Raw genomic sequence first — 12870 nt, forward strand, 5'->3', positions numbered from 1 at the left:
TAAATTAACATTAAGTGCACCTTGAATTTAATTAATCAAGGAAGTCGCGAGGGGGACATGGAAATGCCGGGCATCCATTTGTCCATCCGCATTTTCTGCATTTTTTTTTGTTATACTTTTACCAAATAAGTGTGTTTTTGGTATGTGGCCTTATTATGAAGAGTTACAGATTAAGTTCAACTTTGGTTACAGTTGAATGATTTTTACAGAAATTATGGCTCTTGAACTTGGAAAATTTCAGTGAATTTACAGTTTTCTTCACTGTTTTTTGTAATGCTTTCACCAATTGATTTTAAATTACTATGAGAAGTTACAGATTAAATTTGACTTTGGTTAGGGATAATTGACTTTTATGGAAGTTGCGGTTCTTGGAGTTAGAGAATTTCAGTGAATTTAAAGTTTTCCTCACCTTTTTTTTTCTCGGGAGACATTGGAACACTGTTCTTTTATGTGATTGGTTATAACATTGAAGTTTTTTTTTTATTCAGGGAACAAGAAAATCAACATTCAGATGACAGGTCATTATATCCAGATGGAGAGGAGAGTGAAGAATATTGTGGGCAGTATCACAGGAGATTTAGAAAGAGGTAGGGGGAAGAAATATGTATCAACAGAAACTTCAGTTCAAGGTTACTCATTAATTCTTTATGCAGTTTGGGGACATTCCATAGTTTGGCATTTATATGTGCAACATGAATATAACACAAAATCATGTTGTTCATACAATATAAAACTTAACCCAATTACAAAGTATAACATTACAGGACTAGGTTACCTAAATTTTCCATCTGTTTGTAAAAGATTTCTTTTTGGAACAAACCATGCATATATCAGTAAAAAAATAGATACTATATAAAAAATCCTTAAATTAAGTTCACTCCAAAATAATAAAAAAAAAAGGGAGAGCAAACACTTTATGGAAATTAGATAATTATATATACTGGACAAAATTCATGAACTCGAAAATGTTACCTTTGATTTTCAATCATTACAAAATTCATTTTATAAATTTACATTTCCTTATACCCCACCTTGTCTGTTTGTTCTTTATTCTCTCCATCATTCCGTCTGTCTAAATTTTGTCACAATTATATTCACCCTCAATAAATAGATTGATTTCAACTTTGGTATGTGACCATAATATAGATGGAGAAAATGTTTTAAGTGGATTTTGTTGCTTTCAAATATAGACATTCTGTTTCATTAGAATTTACCCATTTTTCACTCTGGTAGGAGTAACGAATACCTAGCATGACAAAGCATGAAATTTCGTGTATTTTTTACAGATAGATTTGTTATGGTTGGATCATCAAGATCATCTGCAATAGGAACAAGCTACATGTTAGAGTTAGCTAGAAGTCTGAAAGATATGCAGAAAGTCAATGGTTGGATACCAAGGCGTAGTATCAAATTTTATTCCTGGGACAATGACAACATATTAAATCTTGGCTTGAAACAGTACACTGAGGTAATAAATGTTCCAAGTCAGAAACAGTACACTGAGGTAATAAATGTTCCAAGTCAGAAACTGAACATTTTACATTCATCACCGCTAACATTTTGCATTGTAAAATGATATGGCTCTGTTATTGTCTGTGCCATTGTCTATACACAGGAAAATTAAATCACATGATTTTCACACAAATTTCACCTGAATTTAGCAAAGTGTGTGACAGTGTTCACATGAAATTGGGTGAATCGAGCCTTCACATGAAATTCATTTTAAGTGAATTTAACATGAAAATCACATGAATTTCATGTGAAGCTCATTTAACATGAATTTCACATGAAAAGTATTTGTCTGTGTAGATATTTGATAACTTCAGATTTATTCAAGGTTTCATACTTCGATAGGAAGTTTGGGAATGTTTTTGGCCTGTAGATCTAACTATTTCAATAGAATATTGAAAAGTCAGTTGTCTTCAATATACCATAATACGATATGCCTTTTCTAACCCTGCAGTTGTATTGAGGTATTAATTAAACTGAATTTGATTTTAGTGAAAAAAATTTTGATAGGCTGAATAAATCCATGTATTTAGAGTTTTGTTATCATTTTATAACTGTCAGAATTATTTCAAATCAAATTAGAGAGAGTATCAACCTTTAATGTATCATAGTATTCATAGTTTCACTAAATTTTTAAGGTTTTACCTTCATTATGATATCAGGCTGTGCCCACAGTGCATTGCTTTATGTATTTGTGTGTCTGTCTGTCTGTCTGTCACACTTTCGTTAACTTAACTTTTCAGAAACTACTGTACCAAATCTCGTTAAACTTTATAGGTAGTTTGGACATGATATGTAGTTGAACATATTACCAGAATTATATGATCCATTGAATTTTGTGGAAGTTATACCTTTTTTTTGAACTTTTGAAAAAGAGGGGGAGACATGTATTTGAAGGCAAATACAAACTTTAATTTAGGATGTTGTTTGCCAATGAAGCATTACTTAGGGAAGGGAAGCCAGTAGATCCATTTTGTTTTCACAAGACAGATCTCAGTTTGGTAGTTCAATAAATAACATTGTTCGAGAATAAAATTAAATCATTTTATATTTTCAGTAGTTCAGTTCACGTTATGTTGATTTATAGCAAACAGCAGAAAATTAATTTGAAGCATTTCATGTATTTGCATAAATTGATAACAAAATTTCCATAGTTGTGTGACACTGTTTAAAGTTAAGATGTTTTAGAGCTTAGTTATTTATTGTTTTTGAAAATTATTGTTTTTTTTCACTTTGTATTTGACCTTTTTCATCTTTCAGTTACAGAATGTAGAGACTGAATCACCGATTGTTGGATATATTGACCTTGACCTTATTCAAACTGGTATCCATTCCCAGTGGTTACAGATTAATGGAAATGTTATGTTTGAGAAAGTTGTCAAACATATTGTTAAAGAGGTAAAGATTTGTGGCTGTGTTTATATTTATGCTTTTAGCAAAGCTGATGTAATTCTTTGTCTCGTTTACTTGAATAAGTCTCCTCTTGAAAGATTGATTACATCTTTGTGCCTCTGATGTCTGTCATTTGTAGACTATTCTACGATGGTTTCAACCACTGTATCAAGTGTAAATCTGAGTATTCTTACTACATTTCTAAAATGAAAATAGACTTCTCTGGACAGCAAGATTATTGAAATAATCCTTTGACAGTGGATTATACGATGAAACTCTAAACTCTGTGTCACTGCGTATTAGAATCATTTACTTGTTCAGGAACAAACAAAACAATAATGAAGAAAAAACCATCCAAACAAATAAATAAAACAAAAACTGCCCTTGAAATATCTTTGAGTTTGAATGAGAATTTTTTACTATAGAAATTAATGGACACATTCAATGCAAAGAAAAAATGAAACTTTCATGGTTTTTCTCATATTTCTAAAATGCAGCTGATTTATTACACTTTGAACTATTCACTGTTATTGTTAATGATCCACACTATTATAACTGATACATTGGAATGTTATATTAATACATTATTATGCCCTCGCCAACGAAGGGATATATTAGGTAATATTATACTTCATACACATATCTTGAATTCTGATTGGGTACTGGATGATGTGATATTTTAGTCTAATCCTGCACATCCTTACTTGCCCCGCTCCCACTGAACAGTGATTGGCTGCTTGATATATCACCTGACGTCAATGATATATCACCCTCTCCACCGGAAATAGTGTTTCAGACCCAAAAGCGTTCCGGATTTTAAAATTATTTTTGCACTTCCATAAACACCAGACGACAGTCAGTCAAATTCAGTCTGTTGTATTTTCTTAATTATGGCGATGTTCATCAATGTTAGTGAGGATGATATATAGCAACTTCTAGCTGGCAAAGATTCAAAACATACTAAAAGAGCAGTTGAATGTTCTGTGAAAAGTTTCCACAATATTTGGAACAGAAGGGTGTCAATTCCAATTTTGAAACTTTCACCAAGCCAGACCTAAATGAGCATTTGAGAACTTTTTACGCTTCAGCTTGAAATAAAGATGGTAAATCAATGAAAAAGAATACACTAGTTTCTCTGAAATATGGACTTTCTAAGTATCTGAATGATGAACTTGAAATAAGCCTAAAAAATGACACTACACTACTACATTCACAACATCCAACAATGTGTATTCAGCAGTGGTTGCTGAACTAATCGTTGAAACATAATTTATATTTAATTTCAGTCAATGATATGTTAATGATATATCACACTTTCGTATTCAGTATAATATAAGACGTACTGCCTGTAGTAGAGGCTGTTACATTTTGTATCACAAAAAGTAAATATATTACCCTTGACTTAGTCTCAGGTGATATATTTACCTTGTGCGATACTCTAGTGTAACACCCTCTCCTACAGGCAGTATGTGTATACTGTACATATATTTGTCCTCTAGTTCTTCTATTTCATATCCATTTATTTATAAGCTATACAGTATTGTTAACAAGTTTTTCTCTTTTTTTTCAAAATCATAGGTCAAAGTTCAGGATTACAGTCAGAGGTTTATTCCACATCTGGAAGTCTAATAATTTTTCACTGATTAAAGATCTAATAAGATTTATAGAGCATAGCACTTCTACAATACTCTTTAATTTGAAATTTTCAGATACCAGATCCACACAATGCCAACTTAGTTTTAGATGATACTTGGGATGGTAGAGTTCAGCCTGTGCGAACAGACACTGAGCTGCAAGTGTTGGCTGTCCCAGTACTACATGCAGCAGTGGCACAAACAGAGAATTTCACTGAGGTATAAGGCTTACTTTAAAACTAGTGCACAAATAGTGGTAGTGGAAATCATTATACAAAAGTTATTGGAAATTATGTTACAATTTAAACCTTTTAAATGTCTTTGACCACAATTAAATTAATGTTTTCTTTTCTAGGTTTTGGTTCGGTAGGTAGGGAAATTTTTTTTTTTCACATAGTTCATATGATTTTGTAAAAACCATAATAAAAAATGTTCATTGGAAAATCAGAGATAAAGAATCTTGTCAGAAAATGGCTGTAAAATTATTTGGGTAGGGCCAGGGTGAGGGGAAACAAACTTAATTTTAATTTTGGCCTTATAAATATAGAATAATAGTTACTTTCAATTTTGATACTGACAATGTTATGTGGACCAGCATGTGAGTAGGAGTTTATGTATTTCATATGGTATTGTCAGTATCAAAATTGAAATTAAATATTATTCTGGTCATTGGTTATCCTATTAATTGGCACTATAATCATTTTGGACTAATAGTCTACTTTAATCACACATAAATATAATAGTTATCCAAGGCAAGTGTAATTTTGGTGTGAGAAAATTATTTGGTTCTACCTTCCTATTGGTAAGAAGATAACTTGAACTTCTGAAAGGATTTGTTAAGTTCAGAAAGCAAACTTTAATTGTGGGAAAGTATATCGTTATTTGTAGTTTTTCTGTAGAAACTGAATTTTTTTTAATCCTAGAAAACTATATAAACTCATGTAACAATGCATCATTTCTCAAATTTTTGTGCACATAAAATTGACTCCTTGGTGCAATATTTTAAAGAAGCATGAAAATGGATACCCCACAATGAATAGTTCTTCCATGGTATTAGTTTTTTTTTTTTCATGTATTTCAGAAATCAGATGAAGTCCATCACCACATGTATAGTCTGGCAGTGGCTAGAGTTTCTTCCCTTGTAGCACTGAGACTGTTAGATGAGGAACTTTTACCATTTAGTATTAAAAACTATACAGCTGAAATTTATAACAATATTGTACAGATTATACAATTTGTAAAAGATAATTTGATGGGAACACGTAAAACAAGTAAGTATTGATTTTTTATCTTGCAAAATAAAAGAAAATATTTTAAATGTTCCACATATTGTTCCCTTTTAAAACAAAAATTGTAGTACACTGCAGAATAATAAAATTACATTTCAGATCAACATAAAATGAGTCATTACAACATTAATAGATAGGCCTAATCTGACTTTTGGTGCTTTGAAAATATTTTCAAAGCAAAGGAATATTTGATAAATGCCATACGAAATAAATTTGTCTAAGGTTCTAAGGTGGTTTAAAAAAAAAATGATGCTTTTTAAAATGTATTTATTATGTTATTTATTATATTTTATTTCAATATTATCATTTTTTTGTCAGAAATTTGTAGACAAATTATTTTGTGAAATATCTCATGATTAATATTGCTCAAACTGATAAATATTTACTATACAGTTCAGAAATGAAGCATGAGGAGTAAATGTTGTGAATGATACTTCATCAAAATCCTGATAGAGTAAACAGTTTTGCACAATATATATGCCATGTTTTAATTAACATCAAATATCTGTTGAACTACTTTTGAAACTTCCTGTCATGCATACAATCCTAAAACTGTTTTCAGGCCAGACACAGGTTTTCTTTTTCACCATGGAATAATCACAAAATTAGAAGTGTTTCAGAACCTAGTATATAGTTTTTTTTTGAGCAGATTTAAACCTCTTCAAACAGAAAACAGAAAATTAGGAAACAGTTATTGAATCAATAAACTGTGAATAATCATACAATTTTTGTCCTTTTTTAGTTCAATTAGATAGACTACTTGCCAGAGCTGAAGAGCTAAAGAATGCTGGCAAGACATTCACAGAATATATACCAGAGATTCTCAAGTCAGATGATGTTCTGGCTGTTCGGAGAATTAATGATGCTATGATGAGATTAGGGAGAATTCTTTCTATGTCAAAAATAAATAGGTGAGGGGAAATTATATCAATCAATTTTTATTTGTAGTTGTATTTTATTCTGTTGTCTTCAATGTCATCATTGTTTCCTGTTTGCATGTTTTGGCTGTGTCTTAATAATTTGATTTCTCTGTTTTTATGCTATTTTTTTCCACCCCCACTCCATGAGTGAGTGGTATATTGGAATCACCTTTTCCATCTATTTGTCTGTCATTCCGTCCATCAAAAAATTATATCACAAATATCATGGCTTCTACTGGACAGTTGATTTCCAATTTGGTATGTGTCTTTATATAGATTGAACGTATACAATTTTGGTTGTTAACTGAAATCTGCTTCCTGTACAAGAGGGGGTGTACTTAGCTCAACAACGGGTGTAACTTAATGTTTTTACTTAAATCGTTTTTCTGTTTATTATGCTAATATTTGTAGGACAGATTCTATCACCAAAAGAAAGGACCTAGAAAAAAACAAAAATTTGTTTCCAGTGGACAGTGAACAATAATTTATTTTGTTGGTGTGTTTTCTTTGTTTGATTCTTTTTGTTATTCAGAATTACATTGGTTGTCTAAATCTTACATCATCGTATTGTTTTGTACTCGCTGAGAATAAAAAAATCAAGTTTTAAAATAGTAGATTTGTTTCATTGAAATGACAATTTTTTTCTTTTTATTTTCAGATCTCAAATTTCACCTGTGCCAATAACAATTAAACATGAACTACAGAATTCTATTTCAAATATGTTGTCATTAGCAACTGTTACCAATGACTACAGCCAATCAGACTGTTGGATTAAAAATTTACAGCAGACATTACTGGAAGCCATGTCATGTTTGCATAATATATAAATTTGTACGTCTTCATTCCATATTGAGATTACATTTTTATGACATTGTGTGAAAGGGAGGTAATTTGAGTCAAAATTGACCGAGTGTGTTGATTGTTGTACTAAGTATAGAAATTTATTGTGAAATTGAGATTTAAATGAAAGTTTTATTTCCAGCTTACAAATACTTTGACAATTGTTTTCATTGAAAACAACTCAACTTGCATCTAACATACATTTTATATTTTTTAACTTTTCATGCAAAGTCCTGACAATTTTAATGAAATACTTTTATTTGTACTTTCAAACTTACATACAATATGAAAAAAATATGAAACCAAAATTGGATTTAATGTTTTTTTTTTTAAATTTAGAACATAAATCAGTGTTCTTGATGTTGAATTTTTACAGTCCTTGAACCAATCTGTGCACCCATTTGATGGATAGATGACTGATGACTGATCGATCGCTGACAGATCGATGGTGACCGATCTGATCGGAGTTTTGTTATGTAAAATGACGTATGATCTGTTATATAAAAGAAATGTAAAACAAAAGTATAAATTGATGTTTAAATCTATAACATTTTGTAAATATATGTAAAAGACAAAGAAAACAAAACAAAATCTGTAAAATACACTGACCGCTCTGTGTTCACGTGATGTGATCACCAATAAAGGGACCGGTTTGACGGATCAATGACTGACCAGAAACTGATCGGTGATCAATGTACGATCGCAATTTTTGTTGCACGAATCGATTCAGGTACTGTAGCAAATGAAATATTAACTGTTTGAAACATAAGCTTATTGTTTTTGCTAAATTATGATACAGTGGTACAAACTGATTAAAAGAATTAAAACATTTTCATGATATTAAAAGTCATTAATGGCATTTGTGTCAACGTTATTTTATTTTTACTGAAACAACTTGATGGCCAATCAGCAATAATCATATGTGTCATATCAATTAAATTATATTTTTTGAAGTGATTTGGTATAGATGTGTATGTTTGTTGTTAAGATAAAATTGTACTGTTTATTCCAATTTAAATTGATTTAAAATATAACTTTATTGTATTTCAGTTGTGGATATGAAATTAACTGGTGTCATGTCAGAAGAGTTTGTAAATGGTTACAAATAGCTATCAAATTAAGATGAACATAAAAAAAAGTTTTAAATACAATACAGTTATCTCCGCTCTAAAGCAAATAATTAAATAATTCTGTGAAAATCACAATTAAAAAACCTTAAGAATAACTGTTTATGTGTAAAAATTGTCCCTGTCAATTGTGGATATCAGATGTTATGTTGAAGTTGTGTGAGAACTATGTATTTAATTGAGTATGCTACAAACAAAAATGAAATGTGTAAAAGTAAATGTTATGTGATTTTTTTTAAAGACTGATGCAAATGGCAATTTTTAAACTTAAATTGTAAGGTTATATTACTTGTTTCACATTAGATGTAATTTTTTGGCAACTTAAAGAAATCCATATCATTATCCATATACATTTTTGTTCATAATTTTTTATATCCATATTTTTTTTTTTTTTTCATGTAAATGCATGCAAAACTTTTCTACTAACCACTTTTATCTGCAATGTGGACCATGATGCTTCCAAATATATTAGGACTGAATCTATTTCTATACAAAATTTTCATACTAAAATTAATGGTACACTTGCTTTCATGCTTATATCTTAATACTGTTTTCAAAAATGATTTGTTTGTCTGCTTTTTCATATCCTGATTTTACCATCGCATATATTTTTTTAATGATGTTTACTTCCAATTCCGTTTATTTCCGCTTCTTTGTTGGCTTTGTAAAATCATGTCTGTTGAAGTATAGAAGTTGCATAACTTTTCTCTGTAGATGATCACAATTCAGCCATTGTTTTGGTATACAAGACAGAAACATTGATATTAGTGTAAATATTTTAAATGTTTAAGATGTGTAAATTGTGTATGATTGATTCTAAATATTATGTCTTTCTGTTTTCTTGCCAGTATCAAAGGGATTTGAGATTTTTTAAAGTTTAAAATTTTTTATGTCAAAATAAAGTTTTAAAATGCCAAAATTTCTCATTTAATGTATGTTTATTTCAGAAAAATCTTTCTTTTTAAAAAAAAAATGTCTTCTTTTTTAAATCATTCCTTTTAATTATGAGGTTTAGTTTTATTGAAAATCAAAATATTTTAAAGATTTTTTATTACTTCAGATTATAAAAAAAAATTTGATCATAACATTTTTTTTAATCAAAATTGAGTTATTCCCCTTTAACTACTTTTAACTACTTAAATTGAGGTTGTGTGTTCAAAATACATTTGACTGTCAATATTTTAGGTCAAATAAGGCAAAATACAGTGAAACCTGTCTTAACCAAACCCCTTAAAAATTGGTTCAGTTTAGACAGGTTAAAAATACATTTAAAGTGATATGAAGGGACTTTGGAAAATAGTTTGGTTTTAAATAAGATTTTGGATTATTCAGGGTTTGGTATAGAATGATGTCACTGTAGATTTTCATTTTTTTATTATTTCTCCATTTTAATGTGCCAAAGCCCGAGGGTTGTGCAATCAAATAATTTCATTGTTTTATTTGTATTGTTTTAGATGCTTAATGTAGATTTTATAGTTTTTCATTTCTATCTTTTATATGATTGCAATATTGTACAATAAAAAATGTGAAATTTTGACAGATCAACTATTCCTTCAGTACCTAACACTGATCTGTACAAAAGCATTTTCTGTTCATCATCACTAATTGATTATTCACAGCTTGGTCAACAAGCCATCAAACAAAGATGTGGATTGTATATGACATGATTTCTGAATAATTTATACATTTGAACAAAATTTATGTTTTTCAAAGCATGAACATTTAACTAAATAACAACAACAAGATTAAATATTTATTTTTAAAAATTAGTGTGACATGTCATGAATATACAAAAAAAATTCATAGTATGACTACATTGTATTTGTTTTTTCAAATGAAATTCCATGAAAATTACATTAATAAAACTAAATATTGATTGGATCCATCACACTTCATTGACCTGTTGTGGGTCAATGAACAATCTGTTCTTGATCTGTCAAAATAAAATTGTCAGGATCAGTTCATGGATTGTACAACAAGTGAAATATTAACATTTTTTTTTCTTACGATATTATTTTCACTTTTGTTCTTAAATGATATAACTTGTGTAAGTAATGGTATTAAAGTATTGTTATAAATGTTTGTCTGTTACTTTGAAATGAAAATTTAAGGAGACAATTGTTCTTTTGAAACAGCTATGATTATTTAGTTTCTACATACTCATTCAGATACAAAACTTCTGTTCGTATCAACTTATGAAGCTATTCAGAAATGAAAAAAATACAGCCATTTTTATTTTTTAAATGTGGAATTGACAGGTGAAATGCAGCTTCTTGCAGCTAATTCATGGTTTTCCTTTGATGTGTTGTTTCCACACGGTAGGGTGTAGGTTACCAGTGTGACGGTATTTGGAATCCTCAAAAAAATAATTTTGTCTCTGCATTCTCATCTTTGAACTGATTTGCCTGCTGGAAAATCCTCCTCCTTAATGTCTTATGTGTAAAGAAATTAATTACATATCTAGGTAAAACAATACATTTGTTTCTTTTTTAAAAAAAATAAGTACCATTCTGTGTAGGAATCAGGCAGTGAGTGGCACATCATTTTCATTAAATTGGTCTTTGTTGTCTAAAATATATTTATTACATCTAATTAACAACCCAAAAGTTATTTGGATTTATTAAAAGCATCAGTTACATATATATTTTTTACTGTTTAAATAGGGAATAAGTACGGGAAAATTTCCCCGCCATTTTTCCATTATGCATTTCAAGTAAATATGGTCTATCAATATCGTAAAAAGGCAAACTTTACAAACACTTTGATGGTTATTTCTGGAAGTTATGAAGAATAAATACTTGAATAATGCAACAAAAACTCTGTGCCACACCTTATACACAGTTTGCCTGATTCTTAGACATAGAAGTACTGAAGTACACAGTAATACAATTTTGCAGCTATAGTGAGACAAACAGAAATTTTTCATATTATAATTAATAAAAAAAAACATACCTTTTGGTAATTTAAAAGTAACTTAATTGTTTTGTTTTTCAAATGAAAAATTATGAAAAATGAAAAAAAAGTCAGCCCTTGATTGTGATACTGAACTATATTTGGCCATTGAAAATGTTTTAAAGTATGATCTTTTTTTTAAAAAAAATTGATGGTAATAATAGTTTGTCATACTTGAACGAATTGTATCGTTAATTATGTCATGAGTGTTATAAGGAAACTAGATACTTGTATTATATTTTCAGTTACATATCTAGTTTAATTTTTTATGTAATTTTGATATGAGAAGTCTGCCAAATAATTTTCATATTTGTTTGTTTGAGTTACCTTATGCAGTTTGCAAAGCAAACACATATTATTTTGGATATGAATATGTAATTTATTTAGGGAGTGGTTACCTGTACCACTGGAAGTTTTTTAGTGACAAAGCAGAAAACCTGTTCATATTTGGAAAATGGGTTATAAGTTGATGACTAACTCCACAGCTAAAAGAAAATAAGTGTAGCACTTAAGTTACCCTTTCAAGTTACTATTGCCATTTATTCTTCTTGTTTATAAAATGATGAACTTACTGTACATTGAAACCATTGCATCTATATAAAGTAAATAATTTAGCCTTGATTTGTATGAAATTTGTATAAACTGTTGGAAATATGTTGTCCCTGAAATTAAAGACTCTATGAATGTATTAGTTATACTTAGTTTTAATGATTACGCCCTAATGTCGATAGTGTTTGACACATGTGGCGAAGTTACATTATTGCTGCTACATTACTACTAGATTATACTCATTTTGCCATAAGATTGGTGCTGCTGGCGGAGCAGGACATGCTTACCATTTTGGAGCATCTAATGATATTCCTGTTTTTTTTTCTACGTTAGTTTTTTCGCATGACGTCACGTTTTCCTCATTTACTCTCTTATGTGTTTTTTGTTCATTACATTGTGTATGTAGATCTTTTCTGTTACATGTGTTCACGTTTACGCCACATATTTGGATTTTGATGCACTACTACAATACTTTGCATTTGAATCATCCTACTGCCGAGGCTTCGGTGGTTTTTGTTTTTGTTTTTTCTGCCGATATTTTGGTTATTATCAACAGTAACGTATTACTTTCAATAATCGTAATGCCTTTGTGCTATAAAAAGAAAACTTGTCAAGTACATTTATCAGTTTCATCACAATACTTCCTTGAAAGGTAATA

General features: G+C 29.6%; 1 protein-coding gene across 5 annotated transcripts in view; it reads left to right on the forward strand.

Moving 5' to 3' along the window:
• The window catches only part of LOC148626657 (glutamate carboxypeptidase 2-like), a 40524-nt gene extending 28170 nt beyond the window's left edge, over nucleotides 1–12354 (forward strand). Inside the window, exons 6-13 of one of the 5 annotated variants that reach the window (XM_088570821.1) lie at nucleotides 489–587; nucleotides 1287–1504; nucleotides 2770–2907; nucleotides 4611–4754; nucleotides 5617–5806; nucleotides 6567–6735; nucleotides 7403–7575; nucleotides 7961–12354. In XM_088570821.1, the coding sequence (XP_088426947.1) occupies nucleotides 489–587; nucleotides 1287–1504; nucleotides 2770–2907; nucleotides 4611–4754; nucleotides 5617–5806; nucleotides 6567–6735; nucleotides 7403–7571 (1127 nt within the window). In that variant the 3' untranslated portion in view covers nucleotides 7572–7575; nucleotides 7961–12354. Of the gene's footprint in view, nucleotides 1–488; nucleotides 588–1286; nucleotides 1505–2769; nucleotides 2908–4610; nucleotides 4755–5616; nucleotides 5807–6566; nucleotides 6736–7402 lie in introns of all 5 variants that reach the window. The other 4 variants (XM_088570822.1, XM_088570824.1, XM_088570820.1 and 1 more) reach the window with 4 other exon arrangements.
• Nucleotides 12355–12870: the final 516 nt, after the last annotated feature.

The sequence above is a fragment of the Perna viridis genome, chromosome 2, assembly GCF_037379345.1.
Source record: "Perna viridis isolate PV_CMFRI_1.1 ecotype Kerala chromosome 2, ASM3737934v1, whole genome shotgun sequence".
In the NCBI taxonomy this organism is placed as follows: Eukaryota; Metazoa; Mollusca; class Bivalvia; order Mytilida; family Mytilidae; genus Perna; species Perna viridis.